This window comes from Chlamydotis macqueenii, chromosome 13, assembly GCF_036417535.1.
Source record: "Chlamydotis macqueenii isolate bChlMac1 chromosome 13, bChlMac1.mat, whole genome shotgun sequence".
Classification (NCBI taxonomy): domain Eukaryota; kingdom Metazoa; phylum Chordata; class Aves; order Otidiformes; family Otididae; genus Chlamydotis; species Chlamydotis macqueenii.
The window spans coordinates 15,822,554-15,848,981 of NC_141568.1; the positions used below are offsets into that span (position 1 = coordinate 15,822,554).

The 26,428-nt window shown below is 47.7% G+C and overlaps 1 protein-coding gene across 1 annotated transcript in view; it reads right to left on the reverse strand.

Annotated features, from left to right (window-relative positions):
* CFDP1 (chromatin remodeling protein CFDP1) overlaps positions 1–26,428 on the reverse strand; it is a 65,600-nt gene that overhangs the window by 35,406 nt on the left and 3,766 nt on the right. Inside the window, exon 5 of the mRNA XM_086758019.1 lies at positions 10,546–10,650. Within this exon, the coding sequence (XP_086614145.1) occupies positions 10,546–10,650 (105 nt within the window). The remainder of the gene's footprint in view (positions 1–10,545; positions 10,651–26,428) is intronic.

Consider the following 26,428-nt stretch of genomic DNA (forward strand, 5'->3'; position numbering starts at 1 on the left):
TGCTAGGCGGTAGGTGCGGAAGCGGGAGAAAAAGCACAGCAAACAGGAGAAGAGTCAACTTCAGGGAATTACTTGGGAGTTTCCAGGACTGTCCCAGGCTCCCCTGGTTTGCAAGTTTGATACAGAAAATGAAGACTTTTTAACTGCAATGGCTGATATCCAGCCACCTCCCTTCCCAGTCTGTCATACATCAAGTAAAGCAGAAGCTCTGGCCCAAAGACAAGTGCGCGAAGGGAATGTGCCAATTTCTTCCTGGGTTTTAAGCCCCAGCACACCTCACTCAGGGTTTTCCAGAACCCATGGCAGAGCCTACATGGGTTTATATCCTCAGTCCTGTCAATAAGATCTCATTGCCACCTAAAGGAAGAGCTTGGCAGAAACCCCATGGCCAAAGACAACACTCATTGATTTGTTTACAGGTCTTTGTGGTGCCAATGCTGTCCCAGACTTGTCACTGAGTCCCATACTTGTTAATGACGACTTCAGCAGCTAAGGACAATGCAGCACGTACACCCACGAACCCAGCACGAGCACAGCAGGCCATGGAGCAGGAAGGTATCAAAGCTGACCAAAGGGTCCTCGTGCCACGCAGAGACAGGAAAGCACTCCTTGCATCAGCAGCACTACCTACTTCCCATCCAGCTCGATAGTGCTAAAGGAAGGAGGCAGAAGGCATTTTTTTTTTCCAGGAGACATTTGTTTGTAACAAAGGAAGTTGAAGATAATCAACAGCTATGACCAACAACCTCTTAGTAATATTCACCAATACTTTTACTCCCAAAGGCTTTGAGGAAAAGTCAGTATGAAAAACCCTACCCACTTGTGCGAATGCAGATATTCTACCCCCACAAGAGATTCCAACCCTGCCCTGCAATCACGGCACCGACTGGGGGAAAGCTGCTAAGAATCTTGACTGTCCCCTAGGACCAGTAAAGCTGGCAACATACTACTCCTTCAAAGGTTTCTTAAGAGTCCTTGTTAAATGCAGTGGCCATGAAACCATAAGTGAGGAAGGAGATAGCTGTCTTGTACAGTCTTGGGAGTCAGGCCAAAGCACACGACCTGTTTTGTACTGATCTGTTTGCAGAGACCATGTAGTTTTCTAGAAGTGGTTTTGTTTCCAAAACAAATGCTATACACTCTTCTTTGACTTGGGAAAGTAGGAAAAAAAAAATCCCTCCCCAACGCAAATAGCCAAACAGTGCTGGCGAGGCTCACAAGTGCACGCGCGTGAGCAGGAAAGGAAACGGAGAGCCCTTCCAGCTTTCCAAAGGGTTATTGCAAACAGCAGGGAGGGAGAAGGGATTTTACACATTAGGAAAAATACCGTGATAGTGCTTGTCCTTAAAGTGAACGCCATACAACAAAAGGCCCTGGGCCTGTTTAGCACTCCTTTAACACAAAACGTGCGTTATACAGTGAGACGGAGACCTTGGCAGCAGGGTGTACATCTCAGGAACCGTTCCTGGCTGCGGCACAGGTCAGCGTGCTGGGTGCTGTACAAACCACTGCTGAGCCACCTTCACATTTTCCTGGCCTAATTGACTCTGCTGTGCATCATACAGAGCCTACGGCAAAGCCAAGGACGTCCCCGCGTACCGGTCTCCAGAGAGTTAGCGATATCATATACACCAGCTGCTTCCTCAGCCGTCCTGCAATGAGAAATCTGCAGGTTGCAGATGAAGAGGCAGGCGTGCTGCGCACCAGCCATCGTGTAAGGAAACAGCACGACCACACTGGAAAACGACTCTTTCAGTGCTCTCCCAATAAAGTTTAATAATCTCATCTTTCACACGCTTACACCTCTGCTCGTTTTTTGCAGAGCTTCACTGCGCGAGTCGTACTGGCAGGGACGCAGCTCCAGACCAGTCAAGAAGGTTAGCCTGCCTCTAGCAGTGGGGAAGGGGGGCAGGGGGAGATGAAGCCTTCGGCTGAATTCCCACCGGCTTTGCATTATGAAAGCCATGAGCTGCAATCAGTCAGCCTTTGAGGGTTTGCTTTAACCCCCTCCTTGCTGCCAAACAGGCATCTCAACCGACCTCCTAACAGCATGCATATACCAGTGACATACAGCATACACACACTCAAGGCAAAACAAGCAAACACCTCCAGAACAGCCATTTGCTTTTTTTCAGTGAGTATTTTCCAAAACGTGCAAGTTTCCTCTGCCCTTGCGTTCACGGATGCTGCAACCCGGCCTGCTCCTCTCAAGCCTGCAACTTAAAGGAAAAAAAAAAAAAAAAAAAAAAATAGTGCTACAATCCAACCCTGCACATGCCCAGGACTTGTTACTTCAAGAAATGCCATCATTGTTCTCGAGCCAGGCAGTCAGGCGATGAACAGTCGTCTGCATTGTCCACTGCCTGCCTGGAGGCTTAGAGCAACTGTGCTGAAGTGGGAGTTCCTGAAAGAGTATCAAAAGCTACCGCACAAGGTCGGATCAAACTTGTATATCCATGATTATTTGCTGATAATCAACAGTAGATGCTATGAGAAGAGAAGGTACAAAACACATCTTCCCCTGAGATTCCCAGAAAAGAAGAGCGGTCTCCAACAGAAACTGCAAATAAAACCCAGTTCCCTCCACTCCCTGCCTCAGTGGGTACAAAAGCATCTCACACACGTCCTTGCGCACCCGGAGGGATGTCTGCACGGCTGCTGCCAACGCGACACCAGTTATCTGCCTCTGCAGAGGGTCCCTCGGTAGAGCAATCGCCCCAAGGACTCTGCTCGCTTTGCAGAGCGCACCGGCAAGGGCTCCGGGGCAAAGCCAACTGGGCTGCAACCCAACACATCAAGAAGGCTTTGAAATTCCTCGAGTAGGGAAATAAAGTGCTCCACGGCTTAGCAGACTGGATTAGAGCACCCTGGAGAGCTTGAGACAGTCTGGAGTTTGTTTAAGGTGCCCTTTCAGCTCAGCCCGTGCACCAGCTCACTCAAGGCTTTGGGTTTCGTGCAGGAATAAGTTAGGAGAGTAAAGAACTAGGGGGCTCTGCCACCTCCACGCCAGGAGAGCAACAGCAAAAGCAAACCCCAGCCATCCTAACCATCCTCACGGCCAGAAACCAGCAGAGGAAATCTCCATGGCCGGGGCAGACACTTGCTCAGCCTCTCTTAGCCTTTTTTCTGGAAACAAGCAAAAGAACAGTTGCAGAGACTGCTGCCATCCAAAGAGGCTGGAGCTCTGAAGAGAGATCGAGAGCTCAGTCACACCAACATCTTTAAGACAGGAATGGAGAAAGCCAGCATTTTAATTGGTAACTAACCCTAATTGCTTGACTTCACATCTTGATATCAAGCCAGCCAGCCTGGGCACACCCATTTTCTAAGCCTGGTCCTGCATGAGGCTGACAACCCAGCATGCAGATCAAAGTTTTGGCTAACAAACTTGCTGGAAAATACTGGTGTGCTGATTTTCCGTGAATGAGGCCACCAGTATGCGATTTTCCATGAATGAAGCCACTAGTATGTGAAAAGCCTGGGGCAAGAAGACTGCCTGAAAGCAGGGAGCATCTCTCTGCTCCGACTGCCACTCCAGCCTTACTTAGCTGGTTCATATTTTATGAAGAATGATTCAGCTGAACTTGTTCCTTGACGTGAGAAAAAGGGAGGAACGGGAGTGTGGGAAAGCAAGAGGATGTATCAGAAGCATCTGGTATGGGGGAGACACTCAAGGGACATGGTGCAGCTCAGTTAATATGCAAGGAGGCACTATAAAAGCAAAATAAGACAGGAGTGGAAACAGTCTTCTTGGTAGACACACCCCCAAGCCATGGCACAGCTGGGAACAGGAGCTCTTAGTATCCATCTCCAATCCCAGGCTTTAACCGTAAGGCAAGGTGCCCCTCTCACCTCTCCCTCCAGCCAAACCGAGTCTAACAAGGGAAGACACAGGGGTTTCCCTCCACAACCTTGCAAGGGGTCTGGAATAAAAATACAGCTGGCTTTGTTCCCCATTAGCAGTTAATTTCCTCAATCATTTTCACAGAGGGAGAAAGAGAAATGCTCATGATCTAAGAGATGAAAGCAAATGAAAATAAGTCTCATAAAACCTGCACTGCCCTAAGGGAAAACTGCCCTAGAACTTTCATTGAGGAATTATCAAAGGCCCCAGAGTGGTGGGGGGTTGTTTGTATTTTATAAGACAGATGCTTTAGAGAATATAAGTCCTCAAATAGCTGAGATTCCATTCTGCTGAACCTCCAACGAGGCTAGAAAAAGAAACAGCTGATCCCAGTTAGTCCAGCCCAAGGATCCAGCTCAGCCACATCAAGACAGAGGGCTGGAGCAAGGCACAGAGCCATACAGGCACTGCTAAACTTATGTTCAATAAGATGCCATTGCCCCAAGCAAAAGTAACCACACGCTCGCTAGCATGGCCGCAGGAAAGCGTGGAATGAAACTGAACAACCTCATTCATTTCTATTGCAAAACAGCGGCTGGGGCAGAAGGCACTGACTCAGCCTGAGAGCAAGAAAGGACTGCTCCTGAGAGACTGGTTTAGAAGAAGGATGTTTAATGCATGTTTGCTTTGAGTCTAGGAGAGTGAGTATGAAACTTCCCACACTCAGAAATTCGTTTCTTATCAGAAAAGGCTTAACGTAAGCTCAAGAGCAAGAACTATTCTGAGAAGGGGCAAAGACCCAAAATGGCAGAGCTCGCCCACCCACAGCTGAGCCTCAGTGATGACTGCAGCCCTGGATAAGCCTGCCTGCAGGTAGCGGTCAGCTCTCTAGCACAGGATTTGATGCTGGTGCGGCCACCGCTCACAGCCTGGACAGCCCAACTTACCTGGCTTCTCAGCTGGGCTGCAAAACCCACGCCGGGGCCCTTGCTGCTGCCAAACCTGCGCCAGCCAGCGATCAGCATCCTCACTGCTGCGGGCTCTGCAAGGGGTCGAGGGACACTGGAAGCCTCAGCCCACACTGGCTTTGAGAGGGAGGGCAGATATTCAGAGGATAAGGCTGTTTGGCATGCTTTACAAGTTTGCAGCAACGGGCATCTTATTTACTACAGCGGATGAAAACCCCTCTCTTCAATACTGAACCAGTCATAATTTTTCCTAATAACAAATGTCCCCTTCCCCAGGCATACAAACACCTTTCCACACTGATCCCCACGGGGTAATTAATTTCAGTCCAACTAGCAAATAAACATAAGACACTCCAAAAAATCACCCAGTCTCATTACCATGTTCATTCAAGGGGTGGATATGTGTAAACCAGTAGACAGACACTAACAATGAATAATTAAAACAAAAATAAAACCAACAAAGGATCTAAGACCTGAAGAGAAATTACTCACTTGGAACAGCTACCGCCACATTTAATCTTTCATTACCAGAGTGTATGAATAGGAAATAAGTAAAACTAGCTGCAGGGCACATGAATATTGCCCCTGGCTGGTTCATCTTGTTGTGCACAGAGAAATACGTCATGTACTACTCACACCCAGACATTTGGCTGCCGTGCAAGGGGCTGGATCTCTCCATCTGGGAGAAGAGCACTCTCTGGAGCACAGTCAGGGAAGCGCAGGAGAAAGCTGAGAAGCCCTGAAATCACTAGCAAGAACAGAGCTATTCAATTCCTTAAGTGGCCACTGAAAAAAATCCCACCTCCAGCTCCCCCAAATGTCTTCATTACTTGCTTGATTTGCATCTTTGTTCAGCCCTCCAAGCAAAATGTGCAAGAGTTTCAGCTAAACAACCACTTGCAGTTGAAGCTGAGCTGAAATTTGACTGTAAATGTCTGTTTTCTGAAGGAAAAAAAAGCCTGTGGAACTGCTGTGAAGTGGAATTGCTGTGAAGTGGAATTGCTCCCCGGAGGCACGCGAGCGCTGCAGCACTTGCTCTAGATCATCGAATCATAGAATGGTTAGGGTTGGAAGGGACCTTCAAAGGTCATCTAGTCCAACCCCCCCTGCAAGGAGCAGGGACATCCCTGACTAGATCAGGTTTCTCAGAGCCTCATCCAGCCTGGCCTTGAACGTTTTCAGGGATGGGGCCTCCACCACCTTTCTGGGCTTACAGAAGCTGAGAGCCTGTGCCCGTCTCACCAGTGCCCAGTTCAGATCCGAAGGAATCAGTTTTGGTCATGACAGCAAAGGGATCCAATTAGCTCCAGCCAGCTCATGCAGAAAGAGCATCTTCTGCCAGAAAAAAAAGCTTTGGATGCAAAGCACCTCCTAGGAGCAACCAGACTTGAGGGGCAGGTTAGCTTAGGAGTTACAATAACAGTTCAGGATGCTGCAAACAGGCTCAAGGCTCTCACACCATCCATATCCTCCCACAAAGACGGCCACCGTTCCTCCTCCTGCACACTGAAGGTGGAGAGAAACCATGGACATGTCTTCCTGCTGGAGTCCCTCTACTCCGACATCAGCACGCAGCAGAGTAAATGACTTCCGAAAGCAAAGGCCTGAAGCTTTTCACACCGTATAATGGCCAGTCCACGTGAACTGCTCTACTGTAGACTTGGGGAGGAAAGCATCCACGAGGAACAGGCTGGAGTTTATCTTGCTGTCTTGCTCAGACTGTCTGTCTCTGGGTCAGAGCTTTCTTGCAAGGGCCTCTTCCTGCCGGGTCTTGCACTGAGGTCTAAACCCTCGCAGACCAAACTCACCCTCGGAGTCAGCAAGCGCCGTACCTGAACTCCGTGGGAGTGGTGCCTGCTCGCTTCAAAGGCAAATTTTACCCTGTGTTTATGCCAGCCTACGAGGCATGAAAAGGCCTAGGAGGTCACACATCCACAACTGTAATTTCAAGCAGGATCAAACAGAAAAGCAACAGCTGGGCTGAGTGAGCAAGTCCACGTTTAATTACAAACGGTTTTGGTAATAAGCAAAGGCAAGAACAAAGGCTGTGCAGAAACAGCTGCCTAGAGGAGAATCTCAAATAAGATCCACCAACTGCATTTTTTTTTTTAATTTTCAGGACTGCTACAGCAGCACTGCTCCCTGTGCAACGCTGCTGTGCTTTGGCAGGCATCAAGGATCGACGGGCAGATCGCAGCCGCTCATGCCGCAGGGCTTGGGTCCGGGCAGGTATCTCCCAGCCTATAGCTCAACCCCCCGCGGTGTCTCAATTCACACGTGCACAAGTACACGCATAGTCATTCCGCAGTAAGCTGCACGGAGGATTTCATTTGCTTTAACACCCTCTGAATATGAAATGGTGGTTGCAAAATAGGATTACTAACTCAAGAGGATGATGGACCCAGCTCACGGGTCCCGCCTACCGTGGGGAGGGGGCACAAAGCAGCTCTCAGAGCTCCAGGGATGCCCACAGCACTGACCCCTCTATCAGGTCATGCATTTACAGCCAGGAGCTTCTCCTGCTGCCCCCAAAAGGCCCAGGAGCATTGGTAAGGATAGGAAACAAGCCCTAAAATACACAGACAGACAAGAAGGCTCAGCAGGGTGGGTGGAAGACTTTTTTTGAATGCTGGGAGCCTTCCACCCATTTGTTGTGAGAGCAAATTAGAAGGGATTAGTGGATTCCCTCATCACATCTGACACCTCTGACAGCATCAGGGAGAGCCTAACACAATCCAAGAGCACCATAGAAACATGGCTGGAGCAGAGTATCAACCCCAAATACAGTGATACTGGCTGCTGACAGACCGCTGCTTAGCTGAGTGTCGTGGGGGGGACACGATGGGAATAATGGGAAGGCTGGGAAACCATCCTATCCCTGGGAACCAAGGGCTTCTGACCTTTCTAGCAAAGCCTGCTGAGAGAACTGGGTGGGTTGTTTTGTACTCCTGGCTTTAATTACAGCCAAGTGTTTAAGTTATTCTCCTCCAACCAGCCCCATGTCCCTCACAAGCACAAATCCAGCTTTTTATAGCACATCCGGTATGGATGTTAAACACATTCAGGAAATGCACTTTCAGCCCCAAACATCCCTTCCCCTGGACCAGCGAGGCTGCAAGAGTTTGTAATGTGGAGATGTGGAACCGCATGTTTGCTTTTGTGACCACTGCTTTCCTGGATTACTTCTGTCTATTTAGAGAAGGGATATTAAATAAATGCAGGGTAGGCTGGTTGCATCCAGAAATAACGCAAGCTGCTTGCAAGGTGAAGAAAGAAAAGCCAGATGGAGAGGCCACTCTTTGCTGCTTGAATTCCCCACACACAGGGCAAGGCACTTTTTTTTTTTGTCTTTAAATAGCTCACAAAGCTCCTGCGGGCTGACAATGGCTCACAGCACAGTGGGTGTCCACCGGCACAGCTAGGATCCCGAATCACGTGTTTTTAACTGCCTTCTAGCGACGCTGACCCAGACTGGGGGTCTCCTGTAATGCACAAGGAAGAAATGCACCTTCTCCCCCTAAACTTCTATTTTAAGTAGTCAAAGGGCATCAGCGAAGAATCATCAGGCTATGCAAGGCTCCGTCGGACCCCAGGCGCCTCTCTGGCATGTCACTGAGGCTCGTGACTCTTTGCTCCAGAGGAGCAGGGCTTGGACAATAGCTTGGCTCCACGTCTAAAATCTGCCCTTTGTAATTTTCTTAACATATGGGACTCACCTCTGGCTTTAAGGACACTGCAAGCCTCTTAGTCATTTTCTCACCTGAAAATATCCTAACTTCTCAGCTGGAAGCACCCTCCAAAGCCCAAAGGCAAGCACATTCGCTAGCAGTCTCAGGGATCAGCCTCGGATACTGTCCCAAGGCAGAAGATTCCCTGCAGCACTCACATGCTGGCCAGGCTGCCCCAGTCTCCTGCTAAGCCCTCAAGAGCCCTGGGCTGTTTCACACTGATCAGAATGCCACTGCTACACCTCTGCTGTGGTATCACTGCACAAACCCAGGATATTCTGCAGCAGGTTGTGAAAGGGAAGGCACACGGCGCTGCACTGCATCAGGGTTTGCTGCTCTGGAGGAAGGCAAGCCATACAAGTCCAGGGTATTTACACCCTCCCCTGCCCTCATATTCTGGGCAAGCAACTGTCAGCAGGACATCACACATCAGCAAGCTGAACAACGACCTAATTAAGCTGCTTCCAAAATAATCACACTGGAGGAAAGTTAAAGTCCTTGAACTCATTATTTCTTGTATTAATTTTTATTCCTTTTTTTTTTTCCCCCATATTTGATGTGGATTCTTCACTTCAGATACCTACAGTGTTAAACTGGGCTCTGGCTATTCCTCCTGAGCGACCAGAGCTCCAGCACACAAGTAGCCATGTGCCTTGGTGATGACTACGCTGAGCAGGCCTGCTGGCCATCCACCTCCTCCCCAGGCCAGTAAGATACAGGAGAAACATAGATTTCGGCAGAGCAGGAAGGTGAGCAGCCCGTGGGGCTTTCCCAGTGGGCTACCAAACCTGCCTGCACTCAGAGCAGTAGGGCATTTGCTGGGGGAACTGGAAGGCGGGTTTGAAGACACGGGACCACCAGCAGCGTGCATGGCAAGGAGCTGCCTTAGCTTCAGTTGCCACCAGAACCACCTCTGTGGCCACCCAGATTGAACAAAGAATGCCATTTCACTCAAGGCAAGTTTTTCCAGCACAAAACCCTGCACAGAACACTTAGATTACAATTAACGAGCTCTGCGGGGACAAACCCTCGTGTGGCGTGCACAACAGCAACAAGACTCTGCTCATCTATGCGTTCATTCATCTCTGAGAACAGCAGCTGTTCAGAGTCACAGATAACACACAGTATGTTTTCACTACCCTGATCTAACTACAAGCTATGCAACACTTAGCTGGAAAAATGAGTGACAATCCAGCTGTAGCAACTGAATACCAGCCTATCTTGGGGAAAGGCAGCCTTAACTCACGCTGGAGAATTGCTCTTCAGCAGATGGGAAGGACAATGCATTTATATGATGGGGTTGTTTCTACGTGACCAAATCGTACACAGCTTATGTCTTTCGAATATAAATGCAAATGACTGACTTAAGTCATTGCTGGAACACAGAAGCATCTCCTCTATCCTTGAGAAGCGGGTGATCTCCCAAGCTTGCAGCACGTCAGATGCACAGGGGACCCGACCTCTTTATATCTCCGACAAGCATTATGATAATCTCAGAATTAGGTGTTAGAGCTTGAACAAAAAGTGACAAATCCACATCGAAATTATATTAGAGAACAACAAAGAGGCAAGAGCATATCTCATTCAAATGCTCCCTCAGAGTTTCTAAGAAGCCACAGCCCAGCCTGTCATGGCTTTTTATGGTCCCAAGAAGCACCTTTCAAAGGAACTGCAGGCAATCGCAGGCATGTTCCTTGGCTACCTGCAGTTTCATCAGGCTGCACAAGACATTCAAAACAATATTTCCTTCCTAGGATGAATGATTTATGAGGATTGAGAAATTTGAGCCTGAACCTAAGAAGTGAGTCACTGGGACTCATGAGTTACTTCCCCCGCTTCCCTCCCCCCAGATCATCACACCTTCCAGGCCTAGGCTTGCTCCCACTGAAATCCTGCAGAAAACAAACACCCATTAGTTTAAATACTGCAGAGCCTATATTATCGGCTCGAGTTGTTGTCTTTCTCACCAAGGGTCCACACCTTGGCACAGAAATCACATGCTTACCCAGAGACTGTTGGGAAGGAAGCTGGAGCTGCTGACTGACGCTTCTCTTGTTGCTTCAGAAAAGCTTTAGCTTCTTTTGAGGTCGAGTCCACTTCTTTAGTCACTCTGTTGGAGGAAAAAAGATGAACCAGAGGGTAAGAAAGAGCCATACTCACAACAGCAAAACCAAAGATCCAGCAAGGAAACACAGAAGACAGGTACAGGAGTTCCCACACCACCTGCAGAGAGATCACCTCCATCAGGTGCAAGGTGAAGAGCTTGCACCTTGTTAAGATTTCATTCCAGTGACAAACCCTCTATATTCACGGCAGGAAAAAGGAAAAGAGTAGCTAATTAGAGCTGGGGGAGGAGGGGATTTTTTTCTTCAAATGAACAAGAATGCTTATTCATTCAAGCAGGCCTGTCTCACTAGCAGCTACTGAACGCTCTGCTCAGGTCACCGGCGGCAATTCCACGCTCTTAATTGGGCTCTTGATTTCCTCATTTGTTGGTCAGTGAGGCAGCTCTTCTGCCACAGCTGTTCTGCCACCCACGTCTCGCACCCCATGACACATGGACTTGGCAACATCTGCAACCCAAACCAGAGCACGGAAACTGGCTCCGGGGATGGGGAACACGATAGAAAGCTCTAACGAGGCAGAAGGCAGAAATTTCCTCTCATTTTCTAGTTAAACTTTTCCTTGAGGCCCTGAGGGTACAAAATATTAAACTTGAAAAAATTATAAATCAATACTGCATCTACAGCAGGGAATGAGTTACAAACATGAGAAAGAATCTCTAGGAAACCACTCAATAATTAATTGTCAGAAAGCCCCAGCTACTTTAGCCCCCTCATTTACAATGACCTGCCTCCAGCAATATGCTTTTCACTCTCTCCGTTGCTCTTAATGAGGTTGCCCTGGTTTGCCAAGTTAACAATTTCGCTCCCTTGGAGCACAAGCCGGACAGCCTCTCCAGGGCCCTGCAGCTCTGCGGGCACAGAGGCAGCCTGACCCACAGCTTGGCCAGCCCAGAAGGTGCAGTCCTCCATCCCACCCTCCAGCAGCCTGGGCCTTTGGCTGCATCCGCTGCCAGCAAGGGTGGGCAGGCTCGCCCCTGGTCCAGAGCACGCGCCGACGACAGGCTGGAAGCCTCATCGGTCGCAGGATCTGCCCTGGTTACGAGTGAGGCTAATCACTGCTTGCCTCTTACCCACCAACCTGACCCTGCAACTTCCACGTAGAAACTGGTTGATGGACATGGAGAAACCCGAGGACCTGCAAACCCAGCTGGGTTACTGCTGGCTTGGCAGTGAGGAACGTGCTGCGGAGTTATTTTTTAAGCCTGGAGGCACTGATGCTCTGAAATCCCAGTTGCACACAACCGGTGCACAGATGTCCCCACCCTGACAGTGAATCAGTGTCTGAAGAAGGGGTTACAGAAGAGAAACTGTTCTTCCTCCTTCTCCTCAGGCTGCAAATACAGTAGAAAAGGCATGTTCAGAAAGAAGAATAAATTTCTGTGCTGTACGCCTCCTGCTCAGCCTTGTTCTGCCAGTGCAGAAGGAGATTAACCCCGGTTCCCCCCTGCACTGTCACATGCCTTTCAAACCAGCGGCAGTCACGTGGATAGAGACAGATCCCACGTTATGAATATTTAGAAGTGTTTGCTGATCAGATTGGAAAGGAGTGGGGTGGGAAAAGGGGAAAAGCAGTTCAGGAAGAAATAAAAGCCTTACTCCAGCACTGCTACAATTTAGGGCATCCCAGACACACCACCCAGTCACAGCCCTCGGCAAGGACGGTCACATCGTGCAGCAGTCGTATGCCAAAGGTTACTCTACATCCATGAATTTCCCTCGACAGGATAAACTGCTGTCTTCATGCAGCAATTAGCCAGAACTCCCCACACAGCCTCTCCCCATTCCCCCCGAGCCACGAGTGCCGGGTTCAGATTAATACAATCATGCAGCCTATTTATTTTCAAAAGCAGCGTCCAGAGAGCCGGCTCCGTCCCCTGCCAAGCTGGGGAGCAGCACAGTTTCTCATGCGTTCTGCAGCACTGGCTCCCGGCACGGTCCCTCTCTTCCTGTCACCTCCCCTGCACTCTTGCGCCATCGGGGTCCACCCCCGGTGTGCAGAAAGTGCACAAGCCGCCGTGAGAAACATCAGGCAGACCCCAAGCGCGCAGGAATTTCAGAGGCGTAGCATAGTAACCACATGCCCTGGGAAAAAATAAATAAATAAAAAAATTCCCCTGTGCTATCCTTGAGACAGCTACAGGACCTGCTCCTGGGTGAGCTCCCAACTGTTAAACCCTGCACGCTTCTGGGACTCGCTGAGTGTAGGACCGAGAGGAGGCAGGGGTTGGGAAAGGAAGCAGAGGTCACAGAAAGCATGTCTTGCCATTAACTCTGCTTGTCGCGCTAGGAGATGACAGCTCAGTTCAGCTCCCATAAACCTACAGGAACCTGGCAATTAAATAGCTTACAGGATCTGGACGTGCACAACGGGGAGCAGGTCTTCAAAGCCTGTGGCAGAGCCGGGGTCTAAACATAAGGCCCCTTGTTTTTAACCTCATGACTACCTTCAGTCTTTTCCAACCCAGAGACAAAACGGAATGATGTCCATCCCACCAGTCAAGGTAAAGGAAGGCACAAAGCCAAGATGCACATGAAAAAATAGCTCTAGGGATCTGCCAGCCTGCAGCCTGACTGTTAGGACACTGTTGGTTGGACTACTGCTACAAGCCACAGCTCTCGGAGCACGGAGATGGTCAATCCCAGAAAGGGTTAGAAAGGAGAAACCTCTACCTGCTGTGGCCCCTCAACATGACGTGCCAGGAGGGTCTGGCACAGCCCTTCAACGACAGTCAGTTCACCAGAAAAGAAATCACTTTGCTATCCAGGGCCACGAGACAAGCTGCTACCAAGGGATCACTTAGGCTTTGACACTTGCTTCCTCCACCACCTCAGGGCATCAGCAGCAACGGCTGGGCACAGAATAGAACACGGTCATTTTTTTTTTTCCCTCCCCTCTTTGGCCTGCCAGCAGCTGCTCTAGAGTATATTTTTGAAGTTGTCTCCTGCAGCAACAGAGCTGCAAAGCTGGGGGCAACCTGTTCCACTGGGACTGCCCAGCTGGCGACAGAAGAATACTAAAAGCTATCTTTCAAGACAATTCCATCACAAGACTCACCGATTGCCTCATAAACTGAAACAAAAGCAGCTCTGAAGCAGGCTGCTGCTGGGCTGATGCCAGCAGCGACTCCTGCACCACTCCAACAGGAATGACAAAAGAAAGAATATTAAAGGGCTTTACAAGGTATTAATTCAGGTTCTACACATTTCAACCTTTCCCAGATCCCAGGCCAGGAAGGGGAAAAAAAAAAAATAAATCCTCTGGTCTGCATTATTATGGGAGACAATAGCTCTCCATGTAGAAACCAAAACACTTCTTGTTCTTCACAGGGAGAAATGGGAGCCATTGATCCAGCTGGAAGAAATCACAGTCATTACCAAGGAAAATTACAAGACCTTTCACTTTTAAATACTTGATAAATAACTATTTGCCTGACTGTTTACTGGGATGCTATTCACACATTGTAATGCAGGAATAAACATGAAAATAAGTATATTGTCAGCAATAAAACAAGTAGCTAGTGTCTCACCCACTCGCAGACCCTGTAATTCACATACAAAACCACTCACTCTCATCACTTTCCCGTAAAGATTTCATTATACTGCTGTGCTATAAAATTGCATAATAAGACTCCCAAAATCAGAACAGCTATTAACTTTTTGGACTGTGCTGGAACCTGGTAGCACAATGCTACTGTACAAGGTGCTGTGCAACTGTAAAATAGAAAGGTCTTCCATATTATAAAGTTATTATAAGGAAAACATGCTAGAAACTAGATCACTACGTGCCTCTAATACTTAGAGGTGTCCTCCTTAGGATACTCCATCTCTGAACCGAGCTCAAAGTGGTACCCAAACATCTAAGCATACCCATACCCACCCAGCCTGCAAAAGGGGCTAAAAACCAGAAACAGAACTAGAGTTAAGGGATGCCAAGGGTGCAAGGCGTCAGAAAGTGCCCAGCTCAGCAGCGAGCAGCAAGGTGCCCTGCAAGCCCTTACAGAAGCCCATCAGCAGAGCCATGTCCTTGCAAGGAAGGGTTTTGGAGGCAGGATAGGGGAAGTTGGGAAAGAAAAACAGCCACATCAAGAAGGCTTGCAGGCTTCTGTCCATAGTCTGCTGTGTAATGGCAACCTTACACATCCCAAGTGCCAAAATCCCTCCAGCTTACCCCCAGGAGACTCAACACAACTGCACTCTCCTAAACCAAAACACCTTGTGCACATCAGGCTGAGAAAGCACATGGTGGTGTCTGGGTATAAAGGGACTTGCAGCTGAGAATATAGTTAAGATCCCAAATCGCAGTGACACCAAGGCACCATCTCCCCTGACCTCCATGCTGAGAAAGAGAGAGCAAGAGTGGAAACTCTGGAAAACACGAGCTCTTTACCACTCGTACTCAGGACACACAGTCCTCACTTGGGAAACCTGCCCCAGTTTAGACCTGATGATACAATGATAAAACTTTGCACACGATCTTAATGTTGCTCACTCTGGGGAATCACAGACCAAGGAGGGGAAAAATGAGGCTAATTATCCTTTTTCAATATTTCCTATCTGTGTCTAGCCTCATTAAGTAGTCCTCCAGCCTTCTGGAATGATCACTTGAGGGGCAAGCAATACTCATCTACAGGGGTTTGTAAAAAACTAAATCCTTTCTGAGCCAAGAGGAATATTTTGTCTGAGTATTTTTTTGGTGGACTCTTGTGCTTGAGCTGCCACGTCCTGGGTGCCTTCCACAGACAGATGCGCTGTATGAGAGGCAGGTGCTCCAGCCTGCAAGATCCTGAAGCCGCTGGAGTGCACACGTTCAGCACCTTCCAGGAAGCAACTAAGTCCTCACACAACTGAACCTCCAGGCCACATCTGCCTGCACACTGGGTATGTAGTTATTTTATCTGGATTACCTGGTACAAAGCAAGCAGAGCTAAAATTAATAGGTGTCCATCACTTTTCTAATTTCAAAGTAAAATACTAGTTTTCTCCTTCTCAGAAAAAAACCAACATTCTCCAAACCTTGCTCTTCAAACCAGGTGGGAGAAGCCGTTCCCTGGGAAACTGAGCCTACTCCCTGAAGCAACACAGACAAGACCAGGCTGGAGTGACTGATAATTCTGTGGGCTGCCTATCTGCACAGAAGCTGCTGGCTGATTTTAAAAAAGAAACAAATCTGATCAGAGCTCTCCTGGAGTCAGGCAAGGGCCAAGCTGCCTGCCTGGTGCTGCTCCTCACAGCAGGTGTGCTCTGCTGTCCAAGCAGTCAGCCCAGACTGCATCTCAAACAATTTATCTGAAAACAAGCAGAGATTAATGGTATTTTAACATCAATAATGCACAAAAAGTGCTTTTTGACATCTACGTCCTAACCTTGTACGCCTTGAAGGAAATGACCAATCTTCCATCATCTCCTGTATGACAAAGACTCTGTGACAGATGTAAAGAAAATGTATGGACAGTGCTGCCATCTGAGATGCTGACCGAGCTGTCAGGCCCCTTTTGGGCTTCTGCCTGCTACTTCCGCAAGAGGCTCTCTAAATCCAAAAGGAAGTAACACTCTAGTTACCGAGCTCCCACGGGGGCTTGCAATAGGTAGAGCACATCAAACATGGCTCTCTGGAGTAGCTGACCCACAGCCAGGGCACAGGGCTTCACCTCCCTGTTGACTGGAGCTTTATCCACCCCAGTGGATCCAGTCTCCATGCATCGGGTCTCCGCTTGCTTCTTTGGATAACTATTCCCTTGGCCAGCCCCAAATCCCAAAATGCAGTATGCATTTCAATCTTTGAGGCAGCCCAAAAATTAACTTCAAATTATGGAACACACCTCTGAGCTGAGCAATCCAGGTGAACAGATGCAGCTGCTGTACGCGTGAGCGTGACAGTCCTCTGCCCCTCTTAACCATGTCTTGCAGGTATGCTGAAAGCCAGACAGATCCCTGCAACCCCCCAACTCCTGCAAAAGCAGTGCAGTGTTTGCGTTACAGATCTCTTCTCTATCTGAGGGAAGGAGTATTGCAGGTCTCAAGAGCCAGGGGTTCAAAATTCACTTACAGCTATGAACACTGGGCACAAAGGTTACACAGATCCCAGCAGGAGCCAACACACACTACAAAGCAGAAGCATCCCCATGGGGAAAAGGCCAGAGTAAGCTTGACTTGTTTGTAATGTGTTAATGAGATAGCAAGACAGGGAAGAGCTCTGCTTTCCCTTCAGGCTAATGCAGAAAATCTCCTGCTTCAGAATCCCTTAGTTACAAGAAAAATAAAAAAAATCCACCTCACAAGCTGCACTTTCCAACAGGGGAAACCCCAGGCCCAAGGGCTGCAAAGCGGGCTCTGCCAGCATCTCCACAGACATCAAAAGCCCCTTTCTGAGCCTGGAGCCGTCAGGAATGAGGCGGCAGCTCGGAAGCAAGGGAAACAGGGCAAATAGCAAAAGGCTGTGACTGGATCTGAGGCCCGTGAGATAAAGGCATGAACAGAGGGACAAAAGATCCCCTTACTAACAGCAAAAGAGCCCCTGAGAGACCTGAATAGGTCACTAAGCACCTTCTGTTTCCAGATCTTTAAAAGTCAGGAAATTGCCTGAGAGACAGGTACAGAAACAATGTCTCCTCCCTTACCGGCTAGGGAAGGGTGAGATTTTTACTTGAGTATTTCCACACTAACTACACACAACACAGGCAGAAAACACCTGGAAGAACCTGAAAATGGGAGAACACAGTCGGCCATCCAGTTCCCAAAGCTGATGCAGCACTGGGATACCACAGGTCTGAACGCCCTAGAAATGCCCAAGTTAGCCTGGAGGTCAAGCCATCATTTCGGAGATGCTCTGAGACTCCTCCTACCTTTGGAGATCCTGGCTGCACCTTCTTTTTCATCACACTGATTACCAGCAAAAACGCACAGATGAAACCAGTACACGTCAATTATTTCCTTGAAAGCATCAAGCCATATTAGAAGCATAAGATGACTTTAAGGTGGTCATCTGCTCAGTCACTTTGGGATTTTCAAAAGCATGGTAACAGAAAGGAAGAGGACAGGAGCCAGCATGTCAGTGAATGGCAGATAACGCACTGGAAAAAGCTGGCACTACTGTGTAACACTTTGCAAGTCACAACCCCTCTGTGCTTCCAATTCCCCATCTAAGCAGAAGCACCATCTGCACATCTACTAAATCCTGAAAGTCCTGAACAGGAGCTGCTCGCTAGGCCACTCCCCTTCTCAGAGCACATTAAGCAGACCATTACATGATTTACTTTAGAAACAAGTGCTCTGGCTTAGAGTTCTGGCTAGGCTTGTCACATTGTTTATGAAGTTTTAACTTCTGCAGCTGCCTTTGAGAAAGGCAAACGCCTAGCGAGTGAACCAGCACACGACACAGCTCCTGCTCCTGCTTAATGACCTCATCTCTGGGCCACTGCCGTGCCAATCAGCATCGCACAACACCAGGATTCCCCAAGGAAATTCTGAAGCATCAGGGAATGGATGCACACAGAGGAAAGGTTATCAAAACATGCCCCCGAGATCCTGTTCATTCTTAAGCATCTTTGGAAAGGTAACATATTTTCACTTACTGGCTTAAGAAAAAAAAAGTAAAAAAAAAAATCAATAGCTTTTTTTTTTTTTTTTTTAATTGGAAAAAGCCAATATAAAGTGTGGATAATAGAGGCGTGCTCTGACCTCTAACAATAACAGCATAAGGACAGAACAGGCTGCTGCCTACACTCCATTACGCCAAGATCAGCATTTTGGTGCTTGTCTGTAGAAAAGCAACCAGTCACTTTTTAGACTGCCACCTCTAAATAGCAGTCACGTTGATATTCTGTGTAATTCCAGGTGGTCTGGTGTGCCTTACAGTCCCAAGGCATCATCCCCGGGCTTCCACTGCTCAGATTAAATTTCTGAAAAAGTCTTAAAAGCCCAGGTTTTTGCACTGCGCAAGCCTCTGAGGAAGAGGTATGTCACCGGAAAGCGGCTGGAACACATTTCTCTAGAGTCTCTCAGCCAAGGAGGATGGAGGATCAAACCCTATGAACAGCTAGCATCACTGGTCATCAACGCGAAACAAAAGCCCTCGGAGAGGCTGGGCTTTGGAGCAGCTTTGCTGCTTCATTACTACATTGTGCTACGGAAGTTCATTTATCTTGCTTTTCCTACCATTTCCTTGCTACTGTTGTCACAGGCACTGCAAAAAAAGCAGACCAACATTCAATGGAGTGGTTTCTTCCTCTGCCCCTATTAGTTCAGTTCAGGGGCTTCCATGTCTAATCTGACAAAACTCATCTACCTCATCGGGTGGAAGCTGTGTATCACTTGCAACCCACCTGGAAAAAAGGCAGGACTTTCCAAATATAAGGCTTCAGGATACAGATTCTGGTAATGCTCACCTGCCTTCTCACTCACATGTGTAAGCAGTACAGCAAAGGCTTTTGCAGAAAAGCACAAATGGAACACGTCACACACACAGATCAGCTTTGAGCTGACGTGCACCACACTACCTACAACATCAATAAGAGACGCACACCCAAACTACCGATCCTTCTCCTGATTTTAAAAGCAACTGTCCTTCACTCAGCATTGCGCAAAACCCCACGAGTACAAAACAAATGACCAAGATTCACACCCAGCAAGAAGTGTGAGCATGCTGCCCAGCCTTTCCCATGATTCATCCACTGAGTTTCCTGAAAAGCATCACAAGGTAAGGAGAGAGTTAACGGTACTTCGTGTTCTCTGAGTGCTAATTAGCCAAACGCAACTGACTGAGCCATGCTGAGACCATGGGGCAAGAACCCAGATGGACAACTACACATTTTAAAAATTGCTCTCTGTGCCAGCTCTAAATCCTGAAACTTGTGGGAGTGAATTCCCTGCTCTTTTCCCCCCCTTGAAATACATTAACTCTGTCAGCCTCAGCATTCTCCCTGCTCCCACTCAATGCTTGCCATGAAGAAGCAGAAACAGCAGCTATTGCTCAGCTACCTTCCCTGTCTTCAAAGCAATAAAACAGAAGGTAGTCTTCCAAACTCCCTGGCTTACATCCCCTCTATTTCCCAACTTTGTCACATTTGGTTGATCTCCATTGTCGTCACAGAGATGGACATCACAGCCACCGAGAAGGAAATCAGAGGCTGAACAAGGACTTTGGAAAGCTCGAGTTGTTCTCAGATGTCTGATCTGTCTCTCCTGCAGCCATTTCTATCTGCTCTCTCCTGAAAAGGGTTGAGATCAAGGAGATGAAGTTCCGGAAGAGGTTAGCAGATCTGGGGCTAGAAACAACAAGCAGTCAAGGACATGCTGCTATTCTTCTATTCAACAAGCACACAGTTAAGCTAAGATTAAAAAAAGAAAACCAATATTTCAGTAATAAGAGGCAGCATCAAGAAATCTGCAAGAAGCAGTAGAGCTGCAAAGAACTGAATTATAACCTCAGTTCTGCTGTGCACAGGTCAGCACTTCTCCTTGCCATGAGGGAATAAATCAGTGCTTAACCAGCTCTGCACAGCTCTCCCGAATAGCTCACCAAGGTGAAGAGTCCAGTGGCCCAGCTAACAACAAATTGGACTCAGACCTCATCATCCCACTCCACCAGGCCGAAGTTAACAGGATATGTTGACCTTGAAGACACCGTGGGACATGAAAAAGAATCTTTAGATATGGCCTGTAGCCCTGCCCACACAATTCCCATCTTCAACAGCATTCTTGTACAAAGGAGATCTGCACTATTGGCCAAGAAAGGGCTTTTACTAGCACAGGCAAGCCTCCTGACAAGAACCTGCCCTCAGCCACCTCACTTCACCTTTGCTTCTCCTGCTCAAAAGGTCATGAATTGCACCACCAAAACCCATTGATGCCAATTTAGGTCAAGTTTAAGGTCCTTAAGTTCCAACATACGAACAATCTCCTCTAAATAATCTTTTTTTTTTCTTGAATCATAAGGTAGGCTGAAAACTTGTGAAGCAGCAATACAGAATGAGTAATGAGGTTTTTTTCCAAGAACATCCTAGATGATAACCATTTACAAATAGTAACAGATGAAAATCAGGTTCTCTTCCATCCCACACTTCAACTGTGGCAGATAAAATATCAACCTCAGGAAGTATAAAACGCAGTAATTGCTACAATGATTTACGTTTATAACTGGTTATTAATCAGATACTTTAAGGCTTTGTATTCTGATTTTAAGATGCAGCAGCCGCACTCTGAACCATCATCTTTCCCAACCAAGAATACAAGCTGCCTCTCAACCCTGCTCAGCACACGTAGCCAGCAAAACTTGTTTCTTCACAGTAGGGTGGACACACAAATAAAAGCAGTCATACTGCAACAGACCAGAAGCTATTCTAAGTCCCAAATTTGGTCTCCTACAAGAGCCAACAGCAGGGAGCCCTTATCCTGAGATGGAGTTCATGTCTCATATATAACAGCCCAAATTTTTCTGACATGAGTTCGCCCAGTTCCTTCTACAAAACTGTATGAACTTTGAAGTTTCCATTACATCCGGCAGCAAGTCTCACACTCAGCATGACGCTGCTTATTGTCCAGCATGTTTGGCACCTGACCCTGCCTAGTCTGATCTGGTACACGCAACGCACAAGGGAAGCTTGGATCCCTTGGTATCTGGAGTCATGAGATCCAGGAGCCCCCATGAATCAGGGGATGTCATCAACTCTGACATGCCACAGTTTTCATTTTCCCAAATGGAGTATAACAACACTTCTTTTTAAAGTGCTTTGAGATACATGGACAGAGAGTTCTGTAGGAAAGCTAAAGATTTTCCCTCCTTACATCTGTTCAAGGACTTCAAACACATCAGAGAGCTTTCTGCTCCTTTGTATATACTTCTGGATTAAATGCCTTGTTAAAACCCACCTAAAAGCAATCTAAAAAAGCAAACAGTATCTGTGGAATTGTGTCATCATCTGTCCCTTGGAGCAAGAAAAAAAAAGACCACCATAAGTCAGGTGATTTTCACAGCTGTGAATTTAAGTTGAGAGCTCTCCCAGCAAGAGCACTGCACAGGGCTTGCTGCCCCACCAAACATGGGCATCCCAGCACCAAGCTTCAATGCACCAGTAAGCTTTAATCAGGCAAACACTGAAGAATACCTTTAGGAGTAGCCTGAATTAATCAGGAAACAGGCACTTAACAAGCTGATAAAGATTATCGAGCTCAACCTGAAAATATGAGCTTCAAACTCAGCAAAATCTCACCCATCTGCACAGCCTTCAAATACGAAAGTAACCGAAGAGTTCACCAGACAAACATTTACCCATGCAGGGGTCACGGTAAACCCCCAGCTCCCTGGCTGCAGACACTTCAGGTTCAGGGCTTTGCGGTCTGGCAATTTCTGTCATAGCAGTAAGAATGATGCCTTCAGCACTTAGCAGCTGCTCGGCAGGAGAAAGACACGCAAGATGCAAGAAAGTACCGGCTGGATCTTTGCACTCGCTTATCCCAGCACCTAGACAGCAGAAGGGAGCTCACACTACAGACATGGAGAGGAGATCTTGAAATCTCTTCCCAAAACATTTCTACACGGATCCAGGCCCAGCGTGCTGCCAGCGGCCATGCAGCTTGCATGACAATTCTGGCCCCAGCTGTGGTGAGAAGCCAAAAATTACTCACATCACAGGAACACCTGCCAGACACGACAGTGCTGAAAGAAACAGGTCCAGAGTGTGCAAGCACAGTGAAAAAGCTCAAGAAAAAAAATCTCAAATGCAAAATCTAATCCACAAGTTAGGAGCCTCTGAGAAGTTAGCTATTGCCACCCACCAGCAGTAAGGACTGGGCAGGAAGGGACCACAGTGCAGAAAATGCTTCAGACTAAAACCTACTCCTGCCAGCATTCAGCGACCAGATCTTGCTCTTCCCCTACGCGCTGTTACGCTGTGATTGACACCACGGGGCTGGGCCAGCTCCATGTATGTGAGCCACATTTCTGTGCCAGTCCTGGACGGACACAAAGTTGACTTTCATGGAAGGAGCACAGAAGAACCATTTTGATATGCTGAGCACAGCAGCAGTTTTAAGAAAGCCAAGGGCCAAAGTAATTTGGACTGCCAAAGAGAAAACAAGCCTCATCACACAGCAATCACATTTTGCAACATATAAACCCTGGCACAGGGATGTGATTCCCTATTAATGCAACCTCACGTCCTGCATCACGAGGCAAGTTCATAAACCAGAGGCTTCAAAGGGGCTTCAGTCTCCTCTGCCAGTGAGAAATGACTTGAACTTCCATCTAGATGCTGAACTGCCTTTGCAAATTGCTCCCACTGCCCACAGTTACAGCCGTTGGGTGACAGTCACCTGCTGCTCCTAAGCTGTTTAACACCAGGAGGGAACCAAAAGCAGGCAGGAAAGTCACAACTGGAAAACACAGAAATCAGACTGTTTCTAATTCAAGGATTCAATAGCTTTGGTTTTACAATGTAATACTAAATCATATATTTTATAAAATTAAAAGCCACTCTATTTAATTATTTATTTGGTAATCGGTGATTTGGAATACAGTGAACCTAAAACTCAGCATTAGCAACTGATGCAAGCATGGACTAATCAAAGTGGACATTAAGTGCAACAACAGCCTTCAGGGGAGTTGCCAGCTTAGAGGAAGGTCTTTCACTGTTCCAGGATAGCCCTGTAGCTGGAGATTTCTTTCAGGAGACTCCTGCTACTCCAACCATGCAAGAGAGATTATACTGTCTTCTTACAGGAGAAAATAAACTGTTCTGCAACATGAGATCAAGGCTGAATCAAGGCTGTTCAACATCTTTGTCGGCGACATGGACAGTGGGATAGAGTGCACCCTCAGCAAGTTCACCGATGACACCAAGCTGTGTGGTGCCGTCGACACGCTGGAAGGGAGGGATGCCATCCAGAGGGACCTTGACAGGCTGGAGAGGTGGGCCCGTGCCAACCTCATGAAGTTCAACCAGGCCAAGTGCAAGGTCCTGCACCTGGGTCGTGGCAATCCCAGGCACAAATACAGGCTGGGTGGGGAATGGATTGAGAGCAGCCCTGAGGAGAAGGACTTGGGAGTGCTGGTGGATGAGAAGCTCAACATGAGCAGGCAATGCGCCCTTGCGGCCCAGAAGGCCAACCGCATCCTGGGCTGCATCAAAAGAAGCGTGGCCAGCAGGTCGAGGGAGGTGATTCTCCCCCTCTACTCTGCCCTGGTGAGATCCCACCTGTTACTGTGTCCAGTTTTGGACCCCCAACATAAGAGGGACATGGACCAGTTGGAGAAGGTCCAGAGGAGGCCACGAAGGTGATAAGAAGGCTGGAGCACCTTTCCTATGAGGACAGGCTGAGAGAGTTGGGGCTGTTCAGCCTGGAGAAGAGGAGGCTCCAGGGAGACCTGACAGAGGCCTTCCAGTACCTCAAGGGGGCCTACAAGAAAGATGGGGAGAGGCTGTTCAGCAGGGCCTGTTGTGATGGGACAAGGGGTAATGGTTTTAAAATAGAGTGAGGTAGATTTAGATTGGATATTAGGAAAAAATTTTTTACAATGAGGGTTGTAGAACACTGGCCCAGGTTGCCCATAGAAGTGGTGGAAGCCCCATCCCTGGAAACATTCAAGGCCGGGTTGAATGAGGCTCTGAGCAACCTGATCTGGTTGGAGATGTCCCTGCTCATTGCGGGGGAGTTGGACTGGATGGGCTTTGAAGGTCCCTTCCAACTCTAACCATTCTATGATTCTATAAATGATCTTCTGTTAAGAGCTTCAGTGAGCAGACTGTCGAAATTTGTGCCCTGAATCTATCACTGCTTAAACACTGATCTAAATTCTTCTCAAGCTTTCAAAAGAGCAACACCAAGAAGTAGCCTCAAACCATTTAGAAAGGAAAGGACAGAGACAGCACTCTCATTTCAGCTCTTTCAGCCCAGAAATGCACACACACAACTACCATGTGTTGGCCTTTGTAACCAACAATTTGCCAGCTGCTTCCCCAGGCAAGGAAGTCGTGTTTGGTATTCCGAGCATCTGCAGACGTTAAGGTTGTGCAAAGACAACTTCCTGCTATTCTAAAGAAAAAGCAGCCCTCTGGCCCTCACCTACTGCTGTTGCAGGAAAGTACCAGGAGCTGTAAGCAGTGGTAACTCCTTACATCCTACCCACAGCTAACAGCGTAACACATTTAGAGATGCAAGATGTAGCAAACAACACAAAAGCTTCAGCTTTGAATATCACAAAAATCAAGGGGCAAAAAGCACCGAAGGATTTTCTGTTACCAAAGAGCTAACGCAAGTAGCACGTTGTAACTCTGGCACTGGCACAGAACAGTCCTCCAGACCTCGCTGCAAACTTGCTGTTGCTGGCTCTGTAATCTCTTGATACAACAGATGCTGCAAACAAAAAAATCCTTTAGCCTTGGTGCTGTGCAGGATTACAGTCTCGTTATCACCCAGGCTCCAGTTTTTACCTATTTGATCAAAAATTAGTAGAAACTTGTATAGATTATTTTGCAGTTCCCCAAGTGGAACTGAGCAGTACGAAGGACACTAGAAAAGCAACTGGTGCAGAAAAATACGCCTTTATCTGACTTAGTTATAGCTATTAAAAAACTGCAGATAAGATACTGATGTCAAAAGCACAAACTCAGCATCTTCGGAGCCCTGAAGTTCTGTTCACATAGGACAAGCTGCTTTTTGAAGGATAGAGAAAGTTTCCCCAACTCCTCCAACTAGTATTACCAATAAAAGCAGCAGCAGCACTGGTAAAGCTAATCTGCAACCACCAGGCAAAATCTAGACTGCCAGAATTAGACCAACATCTGAGTAATTCTATGCTTAAATAATTATCTGGGCTTCTTTTCACAGATACAAGTAAAGAAGCAGCTTCAAGGCAGATGTTTGTACTAGTTGCCTACTTGAAAGGGTCCTGTACTTCACAGAAAATTGCACAAAAAAAAAAAAAATTTCCTTTCCCCAAGCGGAAGACTCATGTTCTGAAGTAAGCCTACGAGGCACATTTCCCTGTACATCAGCCCCCTCCTTTCAGTGACACACCTCTCTGGTCATGTTGGGACGTGACACTCACAGATGGACATGTGCAGACTCCAAATGAGATTGCACGCTGATTTCACACAACCCCAAAGCACCAGGAACACAGCTGTGCTGTATGCCATCTGATGAGACGTCAGAACCCAACAAGGCTTTTGTACGACAGCCCTGCAAGCCTACACTTCACCCATTCTCACCCGGTAGGATGTCATGTTCGAGCCAGAAAAAAACCACAGGAAAAACAGGGACAAACAAGCTGGCTGCTGAGGAGGGGAGAGTGCATCAGAAGACAAAATTTCTGTCTGTAATCCTCCTACAGATTTTTTTCTGTGCATGGGAAAGACTTATGGATACTCTCTCTCAGAAAAGCCGCAGTGGTACAGTTCTTTGTCATTTCTCTGGTGAATGAAGGGTACTCCTACGGCCCGGATTGCGCAGGGAAACAGGAATGTCGCTGCTATGACTCATGGCTCTCCTCAGATTTTTCAAGCAGCTCAGGCAGCAGAGCTGACACGAAAAGCAATCGCAGCGGAAGCCCCTGTGCTCTGTTTCCCCCTCCAGATTTAGGCAGCCTGGTTGTTTTTGCTGGGAACTGCTGCCCTCTGCTGTCACACAAAATAGAGGCGAAATTCTCATCTGACATAAGCAGGTTTACAGCTACATATATTAAAAAAACCCCACCATGGTAATAACCACAAGGTCACAGTGCATTCAGATTTCAGGTGGATTCACCCAGGACCCTCAGTTCTGCTCTTA